Source organism: Myiozetetes cayanensis, unplaced genomic scaffold (genome assembly GCF_022539395.1).
Source record: "Myiozetetes cayanensis isolate MyiCay16 unplaced genomic scaffold, myiCay2020 scf20-37, whole genome shotgun sequence".
In the NCBI taxonomy this organism is placed as follows: domain Eukaryota; kingdom Metazoa; phylum Chordata; class Aves; order Passeriformes; family Tyrannidae; genus Myiozetetes; species Myiozetetes cayanensis.
In genome coordinates, this window is record NW_026087412.1 from 7,033,163 (window position 1) to 7,059,316 (window position 26,154).

General features: G+C 42.0%; 3 protein-coding genes across 4 annotated transcripts; 1 reads left to right on the plus strand and 2 right to left on the minus strand.

Annotated features, from left to right (window-relative positions):
- Positions 1–16: 16 nt before the first annotated feature.
- On the minus strand, positions 17–9,899 carry PMS2 (PMS1 homolog 2, mismatch repair system component). Its single transcript, XM_050317113.1, is given in 16 exon segments — positions 17–432; positions 802–971; positions 1,066–1,166; positions 1,651–1,818; positions 2,642–3,521; positions 4,526–4,678; positions 5,080–5,164; positions 5,435–5,534; positions 6,237–6,334; positions 7,355–7,522; positions 8,013–8,147; positions 8,149–8,197; positions 8,866–8,968; positions 9,274–9,360; positions 9,457–9,596; positions 9,831–9,899. Coding segments are annotated over 16 exon segments (2,601 nt in total). The 5' UTR covers positions 9,851–9,899; the 3' UTR covers positions 17–288.
- Positions 9,900–10,108: 209 nt separating this feature from the next.
- On the plus strand, positions 10,109–13,614 carry AIMP2 (aminoacyl tRNA synthetase complex interacting multifunctional protein 2). The gene is made up of 4 exons (XM_050317351.1): positions 10,109–10,249; positions 11,675–11,881; positions 12,402–12,633; positions 13,093–13,614. Exons 1-4 carry the CDS (start codon positions 10,130–10,132, stop codon positions 13,476–13,478), a joined length of 945 nt encoding a protein of 314 aa, XP_050173308.1. The 5' UTR covers positions 10,109–10,129; the 3' UTR covers positions 13,479–13,614.
- Positions 13,615–13,807: 193 nt separating this feature from the next.
- On the minus strand, positions 13,808–26,107 carry EIF2AK1 (eukaryotic translation initiation factor 2 alpha kinase 1). Of its 2 annotated transcripts, XM_050317349.1 has the most exons (15): positions 25,745–26,102; positions 25,167–25,325; positions 23,282–23,418; positions 22,560–22,591; positions 22,003–22,102; positions 21,548–21,628; positions 21,044–21,143; positions 19,473–19,524; positions 18,420–18,789; positions 17,245–17,356; positions 16,111–16,217; positions 15,226–15,346; positions 15,032–15,111; positions 14,408–14,641; positions 13,808–14,013 (listed from the first exon to the last, which is right to left on the minus strand). In XM_050317349.1, exons 1-15 carry the CDS (start codon positions 25,827–25,829, stop codon positions 13,891–13,893), a joined length of 1,893 nt encoding a protein of 630 aa, XP_050173306.1. In that variant the 5' UTR covers positions 25,830–26,102; the 3' UTR covers positions 13,808–13,890. The 2 variants fall into 2 exon arrangements, with proteins under 2 accessions (XP_050173306.1, XP_050173307.1); XM_050317350.1 differs by lacking the exon at positions 13,808–14,013 and having other exon boundaries at positions 14,464–14,637; positions 25,745–26,107.
- Positions 26,108–26,154: the final 47 nt, after the last annotated feature.

A 26,154-nucleotide genomic window follows, 5' to 3' on the forward strand; every position in this document is an offset into this window, starting at 1 on the left:
TCGTGATCTTTATATATAAACATCTATATTTATTTTATAAAAGTTTTGATTGCTGCACAAATAAGTACTACACACAAGTAAACTTCAATAAAAGTTATTTACACATGAATTCCAGTATTATTGACCTGACATGAATAACAATGAAACCCTGCTGAATGCCTTCAAGTGCTATTGTTTCCAACTTTGAAGACTGGCTAAAATGCTTTTACTCCAAATAGAAGAGTCATGGTAAAAGCTTAAAACATCACCAAGAATTAAAATGAACAATGTTAATAAGCAGAAACTGACTTATTCTGGTGAAATCAAGTCTAAACTGACTATGTGTCTCATAGTAGGCCTTCCATGGGGGCAGTTCCAGGGATGCTCAATCTCACCCATATGGGTGATCAGTTTTCTCATTTCCTGCACATTCAGTGCAGTTCCAATCATCACCTGCAAATAAAGGAGAAAAAAGAAATTGTTATTTCCTTTCTCCATGCTGACAGCAGACACACACCAGAGCAGCACTTCACATAGTGCAGCAGGGAAGTTCTGTGCAAGGCATTTAAAGCAGAAGAACCTACCAGAGGATCAGAAGACAAAACACACCTAACACAGTGCTCATAAGTCTGGAACACGAGAAAAAACTACCAGAAATGTTTCCCAAGTTCCACTAGATAAAAACAGGAGGAACAGAACAAAGGATATCAGCTGTTGACAAAGGGTAAATAAACTTCCCCTGTGATGCACATACAGAGACAGCCACCCATAGGACATCAGAAAATCTGGCATCTGAAACCAAGCATGAATTGCAGCACTTACAGACTTTCTGCAGGCTCGAGAAGCAAACATCTGTCTGACCCTGGAGGGCCTGCACATGACTCCAGGGCCGTCACTCAGCATGAAGAGCAGCTCGTCGATGTCTTGGGGACCAAAAGTCCAGTTTTTGCTTGTTGGCATCGATACCAATTTAACTCTTTGAGTTACAGGAGCTGAAAGATTTGCAGTGATAATAAAGATACAGAGCAATACGGGAAATTACTTTGTCCTGAGAGAAAAACTACTTTAAAACGGGTCCAAACTCACCATTTTCATCTATGACAAAATCAAACCCATTTTTTTGGAATATTTCCAGGTTTTCAATCAATACAGTTTCATTTACTGCTGTTAAATTGAGATTTTGAGGCCTGGAAGAGAGACAAAAAGATGGTATTGCACAGGTACACAGTGCAGAGCACTTAAGACAGGTTTCAGAAGCAATCTAGAGATAGTAAAACAGAGCTCTCTATTGAAACATTTGTTAACCCTCTGCTTTGTTTAAAAAAACCCAGAATATCACTACTGAACAGTTACTTAGCAGGATTAAGTCAGTTGGGCAGCATTCCTTGTGCAGGAACAGTCTCCAATATCCTCACTGGATGCTTGACAAACTGTGGGTTGCCATGCAAGGCCACTGTGAGATCTCTCTGACCACTGCCTTGCTGTGCAGCTACAACTGCATGCAGGGGATTTATTTTTCATGTGAGGATTGACTCTTTGAAACACTGAACAGAAAAACCACTTTAGTCTCAAGTGTTCTGAATGTGAGAAATGCTACATAAATATAATCAGTTATCCTTCTGAAACATTGAATTAAGCTTAAAAAATGTTATTAACACTGCAAATACTTACACTATCAGCTTCTGACCTTGGAGAACAGTGTGCTGTTGCAACATCTCAAAGTTGTATTTCTCATCAGTAGCGTGTTGGTCAATTATGAAAAGATCAGAATTCAGCTTTGTTATTATAAACCCTAAATTGAACTGGCCAATGATTTCCATTTTTGCAAACATTTCTTTACTGTACACAAAAAACACAGAGATTATAAATTACACCCCTTCAGTTATCATGTTAAACAGTAAAACTTAAAGGCACCTTTTTCTCCCCTGCAGAACACACTTTACATTTAAAAAAAAAATTACATTTAAGTGGGATATAAATGTTAAAAAGTAGAGTTCTCTGGGATCTACCACTGACTGATGAGGCCACATCTGGCAGAACACAACCCATCATTAAGACAGGACTCGTTCAGGACTCTGCCATTTGTGAGAATACAATTAGAAGCAGGCAGAGCAGCAATAGTCCAGCTGAACAGCACTGAGGATGGCATCATGGTTTTGAATGGCAGCTGCCTTAATTCTGCCTCCTCTTCACAATTAGAAGACTCTCCTATCACATTCTTCCAAATATCAACAAATCACAGACTTTTACTGTCCAGTGACCACCTGAGCGTAACTTATTTTTCCAGCCATGTCTCACCAAATTTCACATTCACATGAGGGAGGATATGAGCTGTACAGTCTTTTCAGACTGTTCTTATCTGTCATGAAATTTGGTATTTCTCTGACTGCACTGCAGTTTACCAGGCTGAACTCAGCCAAACCTATAATGTTTGTGGCCTTTTTAGTGCCTTTTCCACATTCTGTTTGCACTTGGTTCAAACGGCTGCTCTGTCAGAAAAATAGTTCATCAAATAGACATTTTAGTGACATTATATAAAAGACAGACCCAAAACTAACAGGTACCTGAAAGCCCCCTGCCCACTCCCCAAGACAGAAATTACATTTTTCCTTAATTAATTTTATTAATTGATGAACAAAATGTGTTAAGAAAGTGGAAATACCTGATCTCTTTTCTTAATTCATCTTCTGCTACTTTATTGTCCCCAGGACTAATTTTTGCTTTAAATCTTCTGTAATTTTCTGTTTCTGTCCTTTTCTGTTGTTGCTGTATTACCTTTTTGACCTTTTCTGCCAAAACCTTCATGGAGAACTCAAGAGGCACGATTTTCTTTTGAACTTCCACCAGTACATCAACACAAGTGTTCTTCACTTCAGGGTATTTACCTGCCTCCAAATCCTCCGCTTTGCTTTTAAACTTTCTGCTTTTAAAACGTTTTACTCTTGGAGAGGAACTGTTGGCTTCTTGAGAGAACTCCCTTTGAGCAGTCCAGTCGTTCCCTCGATCAGACTCAGGTTCAGTGCCCAAGACCTGCACATCCCAGTCCAATGATTCCTTACTGCAGCCAGCAGGTTGAAGCTGTTCTTCTGTGCTCCAGAATTCTTCTTCAGAATTAACTGCACTTTCACTGTTGATGCAGCTCCCAGCCTCTGGTGTACTACATCCAGCATCTGACTCCGAAATGCTACAGAATCCAGAATCTGAGTTATCTTCTAATTTTCTCAGATACCTGCTCAGAACTGACCCCTTTGAGTCCATCTTCTGACAACCCCGAGGCTCCTTACTCAGCACAGCCTTTGGAGTCTTTGCAATGCTCACAGTTCTATCAAGTAACATTTGTCTGGGGGATCTCTGCTGCTGTTTTACCTTTTTAGGGCTTTGAGAATTACACTCTGGTGTTTGATGGAGAGAGAAGGACTCCCTTAATCTGGCAAGAGTCATCGTTCTTTTGCCTTCCCTGCTTGGGCTTTCAGTCTCAGAGTCAGACAGCATTTCTACCTGAGGCTTTTCTGTCTCTTCAGGAAGTGACTTCTTCAAGTTGCCTGACAAAATCAGAATAAAGAATATTACAAGATTTTAAGTTGAGTTGGAAACATGAATTAAATGATGTGCTTTAGTAAAGGGAATGAAAAGAGGTAGAAGAATAGCAAACTGCTCAAAGGAGCCCTTAAGCTTCAGACAAGGAATATGGGGCTGAAATGCATTAATATCAGGCAGAAAAGCAGCTACATCTTGGAGACACTTAATGGCACTAGTGAGAATGAATTTATAGTCTCCTCTTAAACTGGAACAGCAATCAGGCCCATCAGCACATTTATTTATATTATCAAAAGAGTTTAATGACTGAGTGACAATGAAAAGTGAATTGCTCTTACACTTTAATAGTCACTATAAAATTCCATTGGCAAAGTGTTAGGGAGCTGACACAATAGGCACTTGTGATATGGGATCTGCAGGTTATTACAGGACTTCAGCCTCGTAATCTGTCACTCCAACATGCATTTTACTAAAGATTAATTTAAAATAACAGTAAGAATCAGGCTAAAACTGATTCTATATATCAGTAAAAAAGAAAATTAGAAGGGGTTCTGTTGAATGAAAGGAGGAGGGTGAGGTGGTGTTAACACAGAAAAGCAATTTTCAAGATTGTACAGTCACAAGAGAATCATCAATTTCTTAGATATCATAAAAGAATCAAAGTTAAAATCCAATAAACTCACACTCAATTTTCAGATTTTATTTATGAGCCCTTAAGTATTCTTTCTCAAGGACTTTTACATAAAGGAAACACAGATCTCTTTCAATATCTTGCGAGAAATCATTCAAGCATTATCAATTAATTTTGTGTTAATGTTTTCCTCACAAAGTTGCCTGTAAATCATGCTGTGCTTGCATATGTCATTTCCCTAACAACCACTTCATAACTTAGGGTCCTCCTTTATTTTAATTTATTTATTAACTTATTTCATGTGTTCTTTGAGTTTTTAAACCCACATATTTCCATCTTCAGTGGAAAACTTCACACAAAACTTCCACATTGTCCTACCTGCAATGTCCAGAAGCTTCTGATTGACATTCAGTTTGTTAACATCACTACCAAACATTTCCATCAGAGAAGTTTTTAGAATTGCTAATAAATACTTCTCCTCCTGAAGTAAAATTTGCCTTTTGTCGGGAGTTACATTAATGTCAACACACTCTGGAAAAAAAAAAAGGAAAAATAACCACTTAACAAATAAAATGAAATATTACTGCACAGAATTAGCTTCTGCTCTGTTTGCTGTTTTGTCTGCAAGCTACACTTTCAATTGTCTCAACATTCCAGCAAATAAAAACATGACACAAGTTTTCTTGTACTTAAGCTAACTTTAAGATTGCCTTTCTCTCATTATTTAAGACAATAAGTTACTTTTGAGTATAGAAAAATGGAGGGGAAAAATAGTGGAATCACTGCTAGACCCTATCACTCCCTCACCAACTGTGGCTAAAAAGTCCCCAGAGTGCAGGAAGTCATGCAGCTGAAAGCTACAATATTCTCTAAATAAAAATTTCATTGAATAATAAATTTACTGAAATTACTGAAAACTATTCCTAACTTACCGGAATCTACCCCGATGTTAAGGACAACAAATGGGTACTGGTGTTTGTTGTGTAAGTGATAAACTTCGTTCACAAGCTTGACAACCTGCAGAAAAGGTAAAAAACCAATAAACTTCAATACTATTATATTTTATTTCCCACCAGTACATGTTATTTAAGCCTCTTCAAAACAATTAATGCTCTAAATCACATATTATGTGATTGAGCTTTTGTTTGTTCAGACACAATGACAACAGAAACTTGAGACACGAGAACTTGCACCATCAAAACACACATATTGAGCTGCCAATCCTGAGCTTTTCAGAGCAAATGGAACCAGTTAGTGATGGACACGCTGCAAAAACCAAACCCTCACCTTTGCTGGGTCACAGGGGCGTTGGTTGATAAAGAAGAACTGTCTGTCTGTCGCGCTCCTTCCAACGCCGTGATCACAGCGAGAAACGAAGCCCGTGATTCTGTGGGGTAACAATTGTACAGGGGGCAGGGGAGTGGAGGAGAAAAACAAAAGAGTATTTTATAAGGGGCTTAGAGAACCACCGTTACCCAGCATCAGTAAAGATGTGTATAAGTATTTCCTCTGCCCCTTATCTGACAAAGGGTAATTGTTCAGCTCCAAAAAGGCATCAGACAATTGAAAAGTATCTTGCTCGGGTTTCATAAAAAGTAGCATTTGTCATTTTTCTGCTCTGAGAGCAGCAGAGAGGTCAGTTTTGAATTGTCATTGGCAAATAGATGCATCAGTATCTGCCCAATCTCATGTACAGTGAGAGATAAAGAAAGTACACTTCAAGAAAGTAAAGGGTAATTTTCTTCCACAAACCGATCCACATTCATCTCATACCATTTCTCAGTAATGCTACTGCAGAAACACAAATATAAACACAGATACAATTCATCCACATCCAGTTACTCAGAGCACTGACAAAGGTGGCACTCAGGAGACTGAAGTAACATAGAACTGGGACAGAAAGAAGAGCAGTTTTGTTCTTCCCAACACCTTGGCCATGAATTATCTTCCAAATCAAGTGATGGTCTTTCCCAAACTGTACACCAGTATCTAGTATTTTAATACTACTGACCACCACACTTTCTTTTTTTTTAATATTAGTTTATGGTAAAATGCCACCAGCTACAGTAGTTTGTACTTTGCTAATTACCTGTACAGATTTGCTGGCATGTCAGCAGTGTTGAGTCCATATTCTTCACAAACAGCTTCACTAGGAGGGAGTTGAACAAAAGGAATAAGGCTCTGCAACTGAAAAAAAAAAACAAAGGAGCTGAAACATCAAATCTGCATAGATTTCCCCTTCTATTTTATTGTTATTTATTAGCCTTGAAATTTATTTGATAAAATGGTGGCGTTTGGCTCACAAAATCAAACACTAAAAATACCCAAACCTACTGAGGACAGTAGCACTGCTCAGTGAGAAACAGAACAATGCCTGAATGAATGGCTGTTCTCATCCTTTGACATCACAACCTTTGCCTCAGTTCCTTCACAGACCCTTCCTTTAAAATGCACATAGACAGAACAACAAAATGATTGATCCTTTGGACTCTCCAGCTCCACACAGATGACCTAATCATGTTTTATGAAACATGTATTTGATCCTATAAAAGCAGGCTAATAACATCCCAGTCACTTAACCCTCAATTTTCAGCTATGCTTGTTGCCATGTGGCAAGACAAAGTTCCATCTTCCATCTCCTCTCTCAGCCACAGCATGAACAGGCTTTGAAAGCTCTGCATGGGCACTTGTGGAGGGAAGAAGTGCTTACCAACAACCAGCAGCTGTCAACCACTCAGTATTTCTGATGGTTATAATACACAGTTGTAGGAAAGATGTTCTTAAGTTCTTTTTCATCTTTGCTTTCATCTAGAGGATACCAATTATTTTTATAGCTATTACCTAGAAAGCATCAAAGTCTACACCATTTTTTTAGGATTTCTTAAGCTGCTTGTTCTTGTGACCTACAGACCGTTTGCTGGCACAACAGCTCTTAAAACTGGCTTCAGAGAGACATTAAGCAGTAACCTCATCTCCTAAATCATTCTCTTCTATCAAAGAATGATAGAATCTCTGAGCAGACTCTGGAATCCAGGGGAATCCATGGAAGCTGTGCTGTTTCTCCTTTTTCAGCCTGCAGGGTTCGCTACAAATCAACACTCACTCCCACCTCTCCCGGGTTTAAAGGGTTCCCACAGCCCTCGGTTTATTAGATAATAAAACTCTACACAGCCACATTGTCTCTCTTTTCAGTAATAAAACACATACCTGTTTTTGTCCAAACACTGCTCCAATGTTTTCCTTTAAACTAGGACTTCCAGCAGTGGATATCACACAGCTTTTTCTCCCTTGGCCAACCTGATTAGTGCAGTTAATCCGCACTCCTTTGGAAACAATACAGTACGCCTGCAACACCTGGACCATTTTTGCATATTCCTAGCAGAGAAAAACAGAAAAAATCATATTTATGTGAAATGTCTCTTTTGAAAGCACAGATGCATAAACAAAGCATTCAGTATTTACAAGTAACACAAAAAGGGGGGGGTGTTGATAATTTTTAAAACCTTTACAAAGTAAATTTAAAAGTATATATATGTGAAAAACAGCGCTTTAAAAACCAAACAGCATGTTTACAAGACTGATATTTAGCCACGACACAGCAGGCCCTGTTTTGAAGTGCACAGAAGTGATGATGATCTGGATTATTTTCAAAATATGAAAATTCTGAACGCACCTCTAAACCCAGTTACTGCCAAACACATGAGAAAAGCAGACAAGGAGACTCTTTTCTTATTTGATTCAGATTTAAGACAAGCATGAAACAGTCAGACATAATCAGTGCATTCTGCAGAGGACTGAGTTTCATTCAGCAGGGAATAAACCCTGGGGTCTGACCCTCCTTTGGGCTCAGGATTTCTGCCCATACCTTTTTAATGTTCCTCTGGAACTCTTTGTGGCGCACAGGTAAGGTGTGGAACAGCTGCTGCACACTCACAGTCGTGCCTTGCTGGCGGGGGAAGGGAGCTCTCTGAGTGATTTGACCACTGTGATCAAACACCAGACCGAGTCCCCACCTTTGCTGACTTGTGACAGGTAAAAATGGTAACATCACTGATGGAAGGAAAGAGGCAACAGAATCATTCACAGAGCACCGTGTTATCTATTGCACAGAAACTACAGCAGTACTATTCATTTAATGAAAACTAACCCCAAACAACTAAAAACCTGCTCTTCAGAGTAGTGGAACATTTTCCCAGCTACAACACAAATATTTTTATTTGTATCCCTTTCATTCCTCTCTTATGAAATGCAGTGTTGAAGTCTGGTTTTGGCAGATACCGGCAGGACATTCTCGCTGCACAGCACTGTGGACAAAAACTGATTTACAAGGTCTGAGAGGAATTTAAGTGCAGTTTTAATGAGTCACAGAGAACAAACAGCACTTAGATATGACAGAGCTTTACATCAGAGGATCAAACACTCATGGAAGTACACAGGTCCATCCTGTAAAGATCTGCATACTTACATTTTGTACATAAAATGACCAATTAGGTGCTTAGAATCATAGAGCAATTTCAGATGCTGAGAATCATAGAATAATTTGGGTTAGAAAGGACTCAGGATGTCATGCAACTTACTGCTCAAAATCAACCTAACACTAAGGAACTGGAAGTTTCCAAAGCCTCGTTTTATCACTAATGGTAAACTTAAAAGGTGGGGTTTGTCGTTTTTGTGTATATAGTAACTTTCTACTAACATTAAATAATAATGGTAATTACCTTAATGCACACAGTGAACTCAAAGCTTCACCTCGAAACCCAAAAGTTTCAACATGTATCAGATCAGAAAAATCTTGTATCTTTGATGTATAATGTTTCAGAGCTGCAAAAAGATATTTCAAATAGATATTTCACTTCAAAGTGACACCGGTCTATGCAAGGAAATTTTGCATACATGGCAAGAAACAAAAATCCTTCTGTATTATTCATTGTATTTTACATAATGATTAAAGACAAAATACTGCATCCTTTCCCTTTTTCCTATAAACAAGATCTCTTCAATATACTCAGACATACCTTACACCCCTTACACCCTAACCCATACCTTACACCCTACTTGTTACATGAAAATAGAAATGTGGGTTTCGAATTGTTCAAATATAAATTATTAAAAAAATTTCAACTTACTCAAACCTTCAAAGTTTTCCTCTTCCACTCCATCTCCATTATCTGAGACCTCTATCAGCTCTGCTCCATAATCCTTAAGTTTTATATCTACAAAATTGAATCACAGAGGATTTTAATTTGGTGCGTTCACACAGGGTAACTTAAGAAGCCTGTGAAAAGTAACGACATTCGGTGAAGAGTTACCGATGTTGGTGGCTCCGGCATCCAGGCTGTTCTCCACCAGCTCTTTGACGGCCGTGCCGAGGTTCAGCACCACCTGTCCCGAGCAGATCCGATGGACGGACTTGCGGTCGATGGGCCGGATGGCGGCGGCGGGCGGCGGGCTGGGGACAGGGACGGGGACACACTGCGGTGAAGTGCTGGTGCCTCGGGCGAGGGGAGCAGGGGGGGCAACCACCGCTACCCGGGGGGCCCACCCAAACCCCCTCAGGCTTCCCCGAGCGAGGGGAGGCGGGAACCGAGGGGGGCCGGAATCGTGCGGGGAGCGCGACTACAGTGAGGGGACAGAGGCGGCCCGGGCGAGGGGTTCCGGGGCAGGGCCCGGGATAGGCACTCACCAGGACTCAGCCACCTCCATCGGGGCTCGGCTCCCCTCCAGCTCCGTCCCCGCCGGGTCCGAACGCCCCCTCCCCACACGGCCCCGCTCGGCGGCCCCGCGGGCTCAGCCCCGCCCGCCGCCCTGTGGGCCCCGCTCGGCCGCGCCACGCTGGCCAATGGCGGGAAGGCGCGGGGGCGACCCGGCGTCCCATTGGGTGCTGCTCCTGTCAGTACCGCGGGGCGGTCCCGCCCGGCCCAATGGGCGCGGGGGTGGGCGGGCCGGCGGCGGGCGCGGGGCGGCCGGGGCGGAGGGGCCGCCATGCGCACGATGTACAAGGTGCGGCCGCTGCACAGCGCGGAGCTGCCCCCGGGCCACCTGCCCACCTGCATGTACCGCCTGCCCAACCTGCACCGCGCCCCCGCCACCGCCGCCACGCAGGTACCGAGCGCGGGAGCGCCGGGGGAGGGGGGGGACACGCGTGGAAGGACGTGCTCGGGCCGCGGCCCGCGCTGTCCGCCCCGCCGGGCTCGGCCCTGCGGCGCCGGCTCCGCGCCACCAGCCGCTCGTCCCAGGGATAAATGAGCTCAGCGATTGCAGGAGGCTTCTCTGTCGTCTCTGTAAAGCTTTCGGTGGTTTTCAGCTTGGCTTTTCTGGGCTCTCGCGTCCCCGGCTCGGTGTCTGTGCCCCATGGCCGTGCCCCGCACCCTGCCTGCCCGGCGGTCCGGCCTCCTTCCTCTGCCGCATCATCGCTCCGCTGGCTCTGCTCCGCTTCTTCGTCCAGATCCACACCCTCCATTTCGAGTTTCAGCTTCTTCTTTCTTAAATAAGTAAAAAATGCGAAATACTGCGATACATCGGTCAGGCTGACAGCAGCCCCTCTCCAGTGCCAGGAATGCTCTGAATTCTCCCAGGCCGCTCGTGCCGGTTTTAGCTCGATGCCATCACACGTTTTCAGCCAGGACTTGCTGTGCCCTCCCCCGGGTCGGTGGTGGAGATACTGAGCACGGGCAGACTTGGGGCAGAACTTCGCAGGAACGATTACTAAAATGCCTTCCCATTCCAACAGCAAACTATTACCTGTCTCTTCTCAGAGTGGTTTTTACTTCATGGAATTGTGTACTAGTTAAATAATGGTCGGTTAAGAGGTTTTTCCTTATCTTGTCTTAGAGACTGTTGTGTTAAGTGAGTATAAAGATTCTATTTGGATACCGTGTTTGCTATCTATCTGTTAGGCTGCAAGTAATAGTTTGCATTATAGGTTGGATTTCACAGTCCTTATTCAGGATGCTCAGAAATGGATTATATAAAGATTTTTCTATACCATTAATCCAAGTTTGTAGATTTAAAACAAAAAGTTTCAGAGAATGTACTTTTGACTACAAAAAGTGGTTTCATCCAATACACCATTCATCCAAACCTGCGGAATTTTCTACTTTTATTAACTGCCTATTGTCAAAAGTTTCCTTGTTTGGCAGCCTCGGCACAGACTCACCCATCTGCTCTTCTGGGCTGGAGAGAACCTGACAAGCTAACTTAGATTTCCTTTTTTCAGTTTTCATTCAGCATTTCACTGCCAGCTCTGAAGTTCTGTGGTTGTGGTCTGATTTTTACCACGTTACACAGTTTGCTGTAGTTCATGGTTTGGAAGTATGTTAAGCAGGAGGATTTCAGAGGTTGATTAAGTCACCCATCATACCACAGTCGTACTGACAAAAGAAAAGAGATGCAAGCCCGTGACATTGGCGATGTTCTGGTTATTTGAACGTGCCTAAAGTCTTTTAAAACTTCTCGTCAAGTGAGCCGTGGATGATTTTGACACTGAGCTGAGTGAACATTTATGTGGCCTTGTTTTTGTCTCTCTAGGAAGAGGCTGACCCATCACTTCAAGCACTCGAGTCCCGCCAGGAGGAGATTCTCAGGCGGTTGTACGAACTGAAGAGCGCTGTGGATGGGCTCTCAAAGATGATACAAACCCCAGATGCTGACTTTGACGTAACAAATATTATCCAAACTGATGAATTCTCTCCTTTGACAGCAAACGGAGCAGATTTAGATTTGATGCTTGGAAAGGTAAGTTGGGTTGGGCAGGTACATTGGTAGGCACTTTGTCAGCACTCAGTTTTCGGGGTTGGCAGGGTGGCATTAAAATCTGGGACACTCAGAACTGAATGTTCTCTTGTATCCTTGCAGATAACCTACAATCACCATTTCATTTTGGGCATCCAGGTTATGGATACAAACATTTATAAGTACTAATCCTATATATGCTCATTTGGATATAACTGCAAGCTAGAATTGTTAATTTTGACATTACAACAGTTGGTTTCTTGTTTGTTACTAAACTGGGAGTTTTAACTTTGGCTTCAGATTGGACTAGAATTTACCTCAGCCTTGAATTATATGTTGAGGAAGAAAGATATTTAAAGGTTTAAACAAGTTTTAAATGTCCAAACTTGAACTGATTTATTTGAATATCGTTACAATTAGATATACACATGCATGGCTATGTACATTTTGGTGTCAAATGACAGCACTACTTAGAAGTATGATCTGGAATGTGGCTTTGCTGAATGTTTTACTTTCCATTCAGGATTATGGTGCCCTGAAAGATGTTGTCATCAATGCAAATCCTTCCCAACCTCCACTGTCCTTGTTAGTGCTACACAGTCTGCTTTGTGAACGGTACAAAATATTATCAGCTGTCCACACACATTCATCAGTGAAAAGCGTGCCAGAAAACCTCCTGAAATGCTTTGGAGAGCAGACTAAGAAGCAGCCACGGCACGAGTATCAGCTGGGCTTTACTCTGATTTGGAAGGATGGTAAGAGTGAAATTTGTAGATCAGTATTTTACAGTGGGTGAGAAAATGAAACTGGTGCTGTAAGACCTTGCCCCCAGAGGCCTTGGTGTCTTTGGGCTGACACGAGGTGGGTATGTAGTGCAGGTAACATCTGTGCTCTTTTCATGGCTGTGACCAATGATGGCACAGAGGAAGATTCTGGTTTGTAGTTGCAGCTGTTGATATGCACAGGGCATTGACAGGGTTGTTTGTACCCACAGGATATTTTTGTACTTTTCACTTTCTCCAAATAAGGTAGCTAAAATAGAAATTAAGTGGGAGATTTGGCTCAAGTTTTCAAGAATCCATGTCTTTATCCCAGAAGGCTGAAAACTGTTCATCAGGTTGATGATGTTAACAGTGCTGCTGGCATCACAACTAAACACCTCAGGGAATTGCTATTTGATTTAACTTTTTTTCTTTTCCTTGTGTTCATTTCAGTCCCGAAGCCCCAGATGAAGTTCAGCGTCCAAACGATGTGCCCGATAGAAGGAGAGGGGAACATCGCTCGCTTCCTCTTCTCCCTGTTCGGCCCCAAGTACAACGCAGTCACCTCAACCCTGATCGACAGCTGGGTGGACACAGCCATCTTCCAGCTGCAGGAAGGCAGCAGCAAGGAGAGGGGAGCGGTGCTGCGCTCCATGAACGCTGCCCTGGGCAAGAGCTCGTGGCTGGTGGGCAGCGAGCTGTCGGTGGCAGACGTGGTGGCCTGGTGTGCCCTGCGGCGCACGGGCACTGCCAACGCCGCCCCCGCCAACGTGCAGAAATGGATGAAGTGCTGTGAGAACCTGGCACCTTTCAGCTCGGTGCTGAAGCTGCTCAAGTGAGCCTGTGCTCCTCACACGGGTGTCATTTTAATCTTGTTCCTCCTCAGGCCTGCTGTAGTGTGCGAGTCCCTTCTGGGATGTATTTATGTTCTCCACTTGGATGGAATTGTGAAGTCAATAAAGACACTACAGCTGCCTTTTGAGTGTGACCTTCCTCTTTTGTACCTGACGCATAATGTGTGTGGTTAATGATTTTAAGATATGTAAATTAGCCCTATTTAAGTACAAGCTGTGCTCTTAATTTCTCCTGTGCAACATGAATCCTTTCTCTTGACCAGAGCCTCCTGAACAAAGGCAAAAGGATGAAGATGTTTAAACAGACAGTGAAATGAAAATGCACTGAAATATTTTATGTAAAAAAGAGACATTTTATATAACTTAGCACTACACAATAGATCAGTTGTTCCTGTGCTCAAACAGGAGAGCCCAGTCTCACATTTTCATTGTGCTCTTCAGAAAGGAGTCTTATTCTCTCCCTCAGCTTCTCTATTTCTTCCTCTTGCTGTCGCACCTTCTGCTGTAGGTTAGAAATAACCTGAAAAGGAGAGTCAGTTTACTTCAGCTAGAGCCAGGCACGGATAGAGCCCTACTGATCTGTTTGGATTGTGTTTGCAATCCACCACAGCTGCTCTGCACGCTGGATACCACACCTTAGTCCACAAAGTAGAGGGACAAGGAAAAGGAAAAATGATCAAAAGATTCTGCAGACGTGATGAAAAGCTTCAAAAGCTTTTCTGACCTATAATAATATATCTCTGTTAATGACCATCTACCTCACTGCAAGGACAGCAGAAACATTAATACAGTGGCCTAAATAATCATGAAAAGTCTCAATCACACACTCTGAAGTTCAACCAACTGTATCCAGGCAGGGATACAAAGGGCATTTTCTTTCCCCTGTGAGGGCTGAGGTCACTGGCATCACTTACGTGTTCTGGGGTGTGGAACAGTTCACTGTCCCGAAGCTGAGCAGCAGTTGGTCTGTCTGTGGAGCTCTCACTGGTGAGGAGTTTCACGTACTTAGCTTGAGTGGGCCATTGCTTGGAGAAAGTCTGAGGAATTTGGCCAGTCCTTAAATGTGTAAGAACTACTGTTCTTTCCATTTCTGTTCCAAATGGCTGGAAGAGTTCTAGCAGGATAACACCCATGCTGTACATGTCTGACTGGGAATGGGATGATGAGAAAGTTCTGTGGTAACTGCTCTTTATTCCTTACTCGGGGTTTTTTTTTCCCCCTCATAAAAAAGTCATGATGTGAAAGAGCTTCACAACAATGAAGTTTGATGATGATAGGAAAAGTATTGTGATACTACTAAAGGAACACAAATTCAAACTATGTAATATTCTCAAGATGATGTTAAAAACCATTTTTGCATTAATAAGAAACTAGAAGGCAATGTTAGAATCCATGTTTCAACAAAAATATTAGTAGGAAGAATATGTATTTACCAAATATTATGCATTTACCTACTGAAAGGTTTGATTTATTCCAATTATCTATCATGTGTTAATAGGAAAAAACCCAAACAAAACCACAAAAACAAAGCTCCCTACCTTGAAATCGTAGTGTGATCCCTGCAGTTGTTCTGGTGAGGCATAGAGGCAAGTCCCCACTCCTGAAGTATGTGCCAGTCCTTTAAAAAGTCAATTTAGACTTAGCTAGTGCTGTTACCCTTCCACTTAACAGTTTAATACTTAATGATTTTAATATCATAAACACTGAAGCTCATTAAGGTTTTTTCTCTTACCATTTACCCTCTCTGTCTGAGACCACTGGTCTGCATCATCCCAAAGAAGGTCTTTGCAGGCTAATCCAAAGTCACCTATTTTTACCTGATGATCTGATCCATGTAGAAAGATATTTCTGGGCTACAAAACAAGACAGAACGATTTAAAAATATATCTGTATGAAGAATTATAACATTCCAGCTGTTTCAAAGTCTATAAAATCCAGTGTTTCACAAGTACAAGATAACTATTTAACATTTTGAGTAGTGATAAAAAATCAGTCATTGCTGATACCAAATTATGTGTTAGCAACACCATTTGGGCTGAAAGGCCATGTATCTAGAAGGGTCTAGGAGAAAAAAAAAAAAGAAAACAAAACAGGAAAACCCCAAAGATTTACTGGAGAGATAAAGTGCTACTTTTTCCTCCAGCAAAAAATGGGCAATTTGCAGAACAGTGGTCAAACAGGAACAAGCAGGAGTGGACAGGAAATTAGAGTGATGTAGCAGAAGGATGACTAAATACCACTGGGCTAGACATGATGTAAAACAAAATCCACTTTCCTGTGTGATAAGCACAGCTGCAATGTGCTACTTGGCCCTGGGGAGCTGCCATGAAAAAAAGCCAAATTAGGAGAGACTTGAGAGCTCTGAGTGGGAAAACTGAAATAGTTCCATCCATGGATTTTGGCTTTAGGACCACTAGGGATGAGAAACAAGCATCATGTACCTAGAAAGACAGACAGACACTTGCTCAGGGGGCACAAAGTGTATTTGTCCATATGTAACAACTAAATTCTTAAGAGCCCAGGTCATGTCCAATGCAATAGGAAGTTGCTTTCACTCTCCCATAATGTGAGTTACCTTTGTTTTCTTCAGCCTCAGGTAATAATTTGATGAACTTACTTTAATGTCTCGATGCATCACCCCCATGCTGTGGATGTAGCAAACTCCTTCCACCAACTGTTGAAAAATCTTCATTGTCCAGGGGACATCCACGAGCTGGTATGGACCTTAAAGCAATTTAAATTATTTCAGCTATTGTACCATGTTATCTAAGTTTATGGTGGTATGTCTTGTTAAATTCTGTTTATTTATGCTGTGGAATAAATTTTTAACAGAATGAGCATGTTTTAAATATGGATTTTCCTTTATTGCAGCCTAATCCTTCTGCTGTTGTGCTGCCCTCTGAAATTCCCAATCTCTTCTGGCTGTAGCTGTCCTTAATCAACTTGGCATCTCATTGTTTTTAGCATTTCCCACATTACTGTTTTATTAAACTGCATTGTTTTCCTGCTCTGATGACCCATATCTAACATGTCTGTAGCCCCTCTGAGCACTCACCATTTACTCACACTTGGATTTCTGTCTCCTCATGTCTAACCTGGGGTAACACTCACCTTTCCTGTCACCCAGGAAAGTGTGTGAAAACACTGTTTTGCAAGGGCAAATGCCCTAAATAATTCTGCCATTTCCTGACCAGGAGCATCAGGGCCTGAGAACTCCCCTGGGACTCAGGCAAAGTCCAGGTGAGATCCTTTAGACCTACTACAAATGAGCCTGCACAGCAGTTTTGATTCTTGGGAACAAACCTTTAAGTTTGTTGTAACCTGTCAGGATCAAATAATGTATTTGTATTTTCCACAGCAGACAAATTAGCCTTAAAAAAGCTGAGAAAAAAGCAGATCCTGTCAATTAAAAGCTATTCCAAAAAAAGGAGTATTGCCCAGACACTGATCTCCCCAGATAACAACTATGCCTCAGGCACACAGTCATTCTTTTTTGAAGAATTGTCTAAAACTCGGGAATTTAAATCCTTTTACTAACATCTATCATACAGAAATTCAATACAAACTGTTATTCGATTAGGTGAATAAAGCATCTCATGACAAAGATCTGTATTATGAGCTGCTGAAGTAAAATAAAATCAGGCAACTCAACTTTCAATGACAAAAAGAAATAAAAAAAACAAACCTCCCCCCCAGTAATTATGTGTTTTACAATGGGTAAGTAAATTTTTAAGACAGTGGTGAACCTTACTGGAATTCTCCTCCGTTCTCTTGTTGCATCTTCTATTACGGTCAACGATCCAATCCCACAAGGACAGTTCACACAACTGCATTTGTATATAAAGCATCAAATGATACTCCACCTACAGGAAAAATAATGGGCCATGATTTTGCCACTGTTACATGAACAGTATTTCCTTAGTTATTGTCTTTAAAGCCAATTAACCCAACATTTATTAAAAATCCCCTCAAGAACCAGACACTGAGCTGACATCAAGGACAGTATCTACAGCAATGAAGAAGCAGATGCAACAATGCTATCTGGTTTGGGTTTTTTCCTTTGTTCCTCAAATTTTAACAGTTGTTATAAGATAAAGGCTAATAAAACTGCCAGATACGTACTTTAATATTCAAATTGGAGTTTAAATACTTCTAGATATACTGAACAGAGGTTCATTCCAACTTGATAGTTTAAAATACTATAAAATAGCAAAAAAAGCCACCAATCAACCTCTTGATATGAAATTTTATGGAATCATAGAATTGCTAAAGTTGGTCCAACCATCTTTACCATGAATATATAGCTCAGTTTCTGATAATGTACCAGTTCATCTGATAACCTGAACAAGGCAAGCAGACACCTTTAAAACTGGATTTCTTGCAGGAGGGAACTCCAAACTGTAGCAGAAGCTTGAAACCTTCCAGAGCTGGTTGTGCTCCACAAAACATATCAGTATGGTATAAATGCTAACAGAGTTTTAGAAGCACAGGCCATTCCCTGCCCAAAGCTGCTCTTCTCTTTTTCACGTGTACTCCTACACTGCACGGGCACCACATGATGTACAGACACTTCCATCAACAACATCTGCAGGAGCCATCGCTGCCGAGTGCTGAGGTTTGATGGGGCTGTTTTATGCAGCAGTAGGATTTTTTTTATTCATGTGGGTACTCTGAAAGGACTCAAGATGATTAACATGTGGAAATTTTCTTATACATGCTGAGTTCTGCCAGCTCCTGTGGTCAGCTTCCTTGCCATGCTGTTTGTTACCCACTGAAGTAAAAACTGTCCCAACTTTTGGCTCTCATCGCAGTCATCTCATTCGTTTAAATTCATCATTATAAATCACACCTCTGTCCACCAAACTGCTTTACAAACAGCACTTAATTAGCCAGCAGGTAAGTGTATTTGAAGAGAACTGTATTTACCTCAAAGCCTTCACAGAGAGCTACATCCTTCTTGGAGCATTCCTCAGTGCAGGACTGACCTTCCGTGCTAGCATCTGGGTCCCCACTGGAATGAGGGCCCCGTGTTGAATGATTTTTCACATCAGTTGACATACTGCTAACATTATTTACAGAGTCCTCTGGTAATTCTATGGAAAACTCACATTTCTTTGGTTTCACACACTCTTTACTGTTGCTGTGTGTAAAATCATTCCTTTCACCTGTATTTTGCCCTGATTCACTCCCCAGATTTCTGAGACTGGTACTGTCACAGGACTTCTCTTCTTGTGAAGTCAGGTCAGCAAAGATGATTGAACTGCCACTTTCCACACTCTGAATGTGGCAGTGATCACTGAAAATAAAAAAGGGAGTAAAGTCCAACTAAGCACAGAGCTTCATACCATCCATTTGTCATACACCACATTGAAAACTTTTCTTTTTTCTAATTGCAAAGCAGCACTCCTAAGTAAGAGTTCAGCTGCTTCCCCACAGAAAACTCCAGGATTACATAAGTGGCAGTGCAGGTTCCAGCCACTGTAATACCTTCCCCCAGCAGGGATTTGTGACAGCTGACCCAGACAGCTCTGTGTCACACACACAGTCCTGGGTCACAGCATTCACAGCACACACGAGGCAGCTCCAGCCCTTTGAACTTGGAAGTTACACTCAATTCCTCACCCAATTCCATCTCCTCACTGAAGGGCTCAGCACACTTCTGGGAGGCAGAAGGGCCATCACTCCAACAGGACCCCACAGCAGCAATCACTGCTTGTGACTGGCACAGAACCTTTGGAGTGAACTGAGAGCCCGGTGCTACAGCCAGGCACTCGAGAACTGAGAGCCAAAGGAGGGACAAGTACCCTCAGCTTATGCAACAAGGAGACAAACACTGACAAAGATAATTCAGACTTTTTTGGTTATAATTTAGAAGCAAAAAGCACTATATGCTGAATTCTGTAGACTTTTAATGTTACTTAAAAAAAAAAGCCTTATGTTAAAGTCAAATACATTACCACTGAGATTTGTGATACTCACTTGCTATTCTCTTGCTCCAAAGATAATGGCAGCAACTGCATTATTGTTTCAGCTGTGGGATGAAAAGATAAATATGGTATTTTATAAAATAAAAAATGTATGCATATATTTACTAAAAATTAGCATTTAAGCTACAGCACCTTACTGAATTTAACTTTGTTACCTGTAGATACCTGTAGATTACCCTTATTTCTGCTGCTGCAAAAGGTGCTTGTTAAGTCTACTAAGAAGCAACCCTAACATGTATTTAATTTCTCTTTCAATGAAAAGAAAATATATATTGAACAAAGTCACTAAAATGGTCTCAGGTCTCTGAGTCAGCCTGTTCAAAACAAGGTTTATATGACAGAGTCAAAGATGCAGCTCCACAAGGCACCAGCCTTCACACCATGCTGCTGCTGCTGTTTTGAAGCCACTTGATATTTTGGAAATAATTTTCATTAAAATGGTATTTTTATGTGAAGAAGCTGTTTGTTTTAGCACACTGAAGCAAACATAAAAACAACAATCTTGTAAGACAAGGAAAAGCACCAAATACCACAGACCCTACCTACAGATCTCATCCTGTACTTACATTATCACCACTAAACACTTGTGAAGGATCCCTAGCACTAAACAGTTGCATCCTTTGAGATTCTTCAGATCAATGGTTGAAAAATTTTGCCTGTTTTACCATAAACTTCCTATGCATTTTCTTTCGTGGTTGCAGCTGGCTGGGCAACGAGTCACTGACTTGGAAAGCAATAAAGAGCAGAACCAAACCTCCCACTAAGAGAGCATCAAAAGATGGAACTGCTCGAGGCATTCAGGGAAAGGACAAGAAAGGGACCAGTGGATTAGGGCTGCAAAGGGACCAAAGGGATGTGGAAAGAGCTGAGAACAAAGAAACTGAAGAGAAGAAAAAAGGGGGCCAGGAATGTGTAAAAGGTAAATTCTAAAACAGGTAAATTTTCAACAGTTACAGACAGGAGCTGATACACAAAAAGATCTGATTGTTCTGCCAGTGAAACAATTCATCAAATTTAAAAACTCTCATGTGGAAAGCAAGTAGGAGTTTTAGAGGGTTTTTTGCTGTTATTTATTCCAGGGTGGGAGACTTATTCTAGTTTTACTACAGCTCTGAGACTCCAAAACATGGTAGCAAATTTGTGGGTTTTTTTTTTTCTCCTATTCATCACTGTCCCCTCAATATCTGAAGTGGCTCATTCCCCACTATTCATTCACTTGTCAACTCACTACTTCTAGCATTCAAAGGTTTAATTGGAAATTAATGCAACAGCATTCCACTGAACTTCACCCAACTTTAAAATCCTCCTCATATAATACCAGAAGTCAAGCTAATACTGCCACAGTTCCAAAGTCACCCTTAAGTAACAGGTAAGTTCTTTGATAAGGAGGGATTGAAGTGCACAGATGGACCTGGTGATCGATCACCTCTAATTTCTCTTTCTTATGGTTGTTTTAATGAGGGGAAAAATTAATTATTTTATCAGACAAGGAATAATCTCCTGCAAATAACAGTACAGAGGTGGTAAGATGCAAGCAGGAATTACACAAAATGCTGTACTTGCCTTTTGGATGTACTGTTTGGACTTGCTCCATCCAGGCAGTGTGGTAGCCCACAATATTGGGATGCTGCAGCCCAGCCAGCACTTTCACTTCTCGTAGCACCTAAAAAGACCAGAAAACCCCCCAGTGTGACAGTCCTTTATTGTGAGTGATTGGTAAACATAAAAGATAACAAAAAATTACAGTTTCTCACAGAGAAAGAACAGCTAAAATTATTACAGTAACAGAGAAAATGTGGAAGCTTTAAATCAAATTATGATTGTCATGGTTGCAGAGATGATCAAATTAAAGTAATTAATATGCTTCTTTTAATGGACTTAAATACGTCTCATTTAATTTTTTAAGAAGGCATTGACAAGGTCAAACCTTTAGAAACCCAGAATGCATAAAAAATTGGACTAACATTTTTAACGTTTTGGGAAATCCTAACTGCATTAATTAATTAAATCAGAGTAAGCTACAACCAACAAGGAGTTAAAACGGACAAAACACAGAAAGAAGAATACCTTCATGCAATCTCTTCTTGTGGCCTTCTTAATTTGTATTTTTTTGATAGCATAGAACTGACCATCTAACTTGTTTCTGACCTGTAAACGATTGCAATAGAACAAAATCAGATGTTAACGTGTTTAATTAATTAACTCCTTTAGAACCTACTACTTCCTAAAAATTAATTTCTGCACTCAATATATCACAACACTTCACAAGTGAAATAAGGAGCTTCCATTTACTTTAAAGGAGTCCAAATACACACAGTAAAACACCTGACCTATCCTGCTTCTGATGGACTGAGAACTAACCACAACTGAGCATCTTTCCAAAGGAAACACCAACTTCCTTCCAAGGTGCAGATTTGCAACTCTTCTGTTCAAAAAACGCACTACAGCCAAAACACTAACTCTAAATTCCAAAGAAAAACTAGATATCAACAGATCAGTTATAAATGAGAGGTAAAAAATACCTTGTATACTTTGCCATATCCTCCTTTTCCCAGCCTTGCAACCTCATCAAATTCATTCAAGTATCGTGAAGTCTGTGCTTCGAAGTGAACTTCCTTTTCCCTAATCAAAAAAAGTTAGGCTGCATTAAACTAAATTACAGCTTGTAAGTTAAACTAAATTACAGCTTGTAAGGAAGGTAAAGGTGTACACACCCTAAAAGTACTATTCAGTTATGAAAGCTGACATTATCACACTGAACAGTCACCCTTGCAGTGAGCACTGGAAACCAGCAGACTGCAAGAGTGCTACAAACCCACCCTCTGTGTTAACAGAAATATTCAGAATATTTGTTTAGCATTTAGGCCTGATAAATCCTGTTTTCCTGAATGGTGGCACCCAATGTGAGAGCTGTACTGAAGGAGGAATTTTCACCAGATAGTTTTGAAAATTTGGAGAGATTTTTTTACTTTTTCCCCTGTTTCAGAGTCAAAATGCAGTGTTGATTAAATTCAGAGCGGAACACAGAACTTTAGGGAGGGAGTTAAGTTTAGTATTTCTACATGCTTTGAATACATACCCAATTGCATGAGGCTCTCTGTTATCCAGTTCCTACAAATCAACAAAATCCAACATGAAGACATGCCACATAGAAAGAATAACAGGTCTACTGTGCCACCAGCACAGACAGCTTCATCAAAACAGAAACTACAACCATGTTCTTACAAGAAAATGAGGTTACTGACAGCTATTCACACGCTGCAGAGAGAGCTTCACCAAATTAAAGTATTATTATCCCACTGGTAATCTGTTACCATCTCTCTGCTAGGGAGATTACTGCCCTTTCAGAGTTCTGCTGGCAAACAGGATAAAATGAGGGCTCTAAAATGTGCTTAAGACAAAATTAACTAGCTTAGTTCAAGCAATGAGATAAGCAAACTGGTCTGATTCAGCCTGAAGCACAGGACACAAATTAGGCCCTCCACTAATGTAAATACAAGGGTATTAACATAACCAACAGTTTCAAGTTGAAAATGGAGGGATGTCTGTTGTTGTAAAAAAAAAAAACACCTAGCAATACTCAAAACACCTCGTCTGTGTTTATAAACATTTTAACTACTTTTTTTCAGGGTACAGAATATTGCTGGCCTCAAAAAACTTTGGTTTGCACCTATAGAACCAGAACATGCCATCCCAAACAACTCTGTGTAATTACTGAGCAGACCCAATCCATTATTAAAGGAACCCCCCAACAAAAGCTCCTTAACGCAGAGGCTGCCAAAGACGTGTAACAAAGCTTACCCCGTTAAGTATTTGTTGATTAGCTGCTTTCATCAGCTCAGTAATGGCTCTATTGTGCTGCAGTCTTACAGTGCTGAACTCATCACAGAAGGCAAAAGGAGAGAGCAGCCCCGTTCTGGTGAAAGCCTGCCGAAGAACTGCACAAAGGGACACAGGAAGGTCAGAGAAACACTAAATAAAGCCTGCCAATAAGACCGTGTAAATGAGAAACTTTATTTGAAAGGTAACACATCTGAAAAACCCAACGGACCCTCCTACTCTAATGCTGGTCCCGTACTCTTTGCAATAAAAACTAATTAAATCCAAAGTAGAGCTGCTTAATGGGCATCCCTTTGCATTTGCCAAGCCCTTCAGGGTCATAACTGCATCTCGTTTTCTTCCTCCTCCCAGCTGATGAATTATACAACCATCCACCCCTTCACTTACATTTTACTTTTGGACCAATTTTTATCAGTGAAAAGAAAAAATTCAAAGCAGGTTCATCAATTAAAAGGACTCATTTATAATCAAAAGTGATAATGTCAAGATTTTCTAATTCACATCCAAGCCCACAGACTTGTGCACATCCTCTTAATAAAGAATGAAGTCACTCCCTTCTGCCACCACCCCAAGCTCCTCATCTTTCTAAGTTGCTGTAACACAACTGTGACAGACAAAAAAAACCCAACAAGTGCTGGAGATGGGTGCAACCGCAAAGATGCTACAAAAAGGTAGTTCAGAGTTTCAGGAGTTCCAAGGTCTTAAAAGAAGCCTGCTCAGAGGAGTTTTTTAAGGTGTTTCGTTGGTATCAGTATTTCACAAATCAGCCCATCACTTGATCTTTTCAAGGAGATAAAGTGTATGGGAAGTGAACCCCCAAGAAATCAGGAGTTTTGCTACACAAGCCTTACAGGGACAGTTACACACACTACAAAAGTGGGCAAATCCCACCCACGAGAACATGAATACTCCAGCCAAAACCACAAAACAGATACAACTGCTGGAGAGGGGGTTTCTTTTATTCATCAGATTTTATTCTACCTGGGAAATAGGTTTAAATTATACCAATGGAAGGAATGTAATTTTCCACATATAAGTACACACAAGCAGCTACACACTTTGGAAGATGCCCAGGTTGGTTTTTATTGTTCCTCTCACAAAAGGAGGAACTTTGGCAGAGTTTTGTTTTTTTTTCCCAGATATCTTTTTGTTTGGTAAATATTAAGACCCAGGGCCAAACATCTACATCAGACTTTAAGAACAAAAAAAAAACCACAGTTAACCGTTGTTACTGGATGTTATAGATGGCTTCAATTTTAACTGTGAACTATGAGATTTTATTTTCTACACAGTACAGTAACGAGAAAAACCTTGGATATTGTTTCTCAAATGCATTAAGTATATATCTAAATGAACAAAATACCCAAGTTAAGTCACAGACCAAGAAGACAGGTTTTAAAAGTAACACTCCCTTAAATGAAAAAGACTTTATAGTAAAATAAAGGATTTTCCCAGAATGCAATTCTGAAAAGCTTAATGAAGACTATGCTACAGCTAATTATTTATAAATATTTTTATTACATTTCTCTTCTACCTGTGTTTTTAGATTGCATTTAACGGTTACATAATTTACACCACTGCCCTTCTCATGATGCAACTCGCATGATTTAGCTGGACTGGAACTGTCTGATCCTTACATCTACAGCAATATTGTTACTGTTTGCAAAAATAAGACAAGTTGTCATTCCCAATTAAGTTGATTTAGGGTATTCATCCTCTTCACAGATTTACTCTTGTCCCAATGGATGAAACCTAGAGCTTTGTATTGATATTACACTGCAATTCTGCACAGAAGGATATTGCTGTAAGGTAGCTTAAGAGGCAGGAAAGAACTACTCTTACTAACTTCGGAACAAACACCTCGAATGCACGGGGTTGTGCGTGTACATGTGGCAGAGATGCTCCAGCAGCGACGCAAGCAGCAGCTGGTTTTGGATGGTCGAAGTGAACTTCACGAACTTCTGCGACCCGTTTGCAACTCGCAGCTCCGCCGGCACATCCGACTCTGGAACGGGACAGGCAGACGAATGAACTTCGGTCTCGCTACACGCCTATTGACCTAAACATCAAAACAACCTACAACCCACAACAGCTTCAACACAACCCTGGCTAACAAAAGAGGCACCACGCGAGCTGTCACCGAGCGAGTCGGCTAGGAGGCTAATTAGGAAGCTAATTAATTTTTCTAAGCTTGCACGGAAAGCAGCTGCCCGGGGAGGACGAGGCGCTCCGTGCCCGGGGAAGGGGAGCTCGCCCCGCGGCCGCAGGGCTGGGCCTGCCCGCTCTTGCATCACCCTCGGAGCGCAGGGGAACGCAGGGAAGGAGGATGGCGGCAGTGCCGCGCTCCTGCCCGCCCTGCCAGCCGGGGGAAGCCGGGACAAAAGGCCGCCCTCCCCGCTGCCCCCCGGGGTTGGTCCCGCTTACCGTCAAAGCGCGGCTCGAGGCTCTCCTCAGGGAACTCGATGGCGGGCGGCGCCCGCAGCGCCGCGGCCCTCCCGCCCCGCCACATGGCGGGCACCGCGGACCCCTCCGCTCCGCCCGGCGGGGCCCGCCCGCCTTGCCCGGGGCGGCCCAGGGGGCCGGGCCAGCGTTTATGGCTGCTCTTTGAGCCCGGAGCGATAGAACATGAACCGGAGGGACAAACGGGGGAGGGGGGAACTGCGGCCCGGAGAGGCGGGGACGGGCGGGCGCGTGCTCGTACCGCAGGTCCGCGGCGGGGAGCGGAGCGTCCCCTCCCCTCCGCCCGGGCACCGGCACCGCCCGCGCCCCGCGGGAACCCCGCACCCGGGCCGGGGGTCGCCGAGCCCCCTCTAGCGGCTCCCGGCCGCGGCACA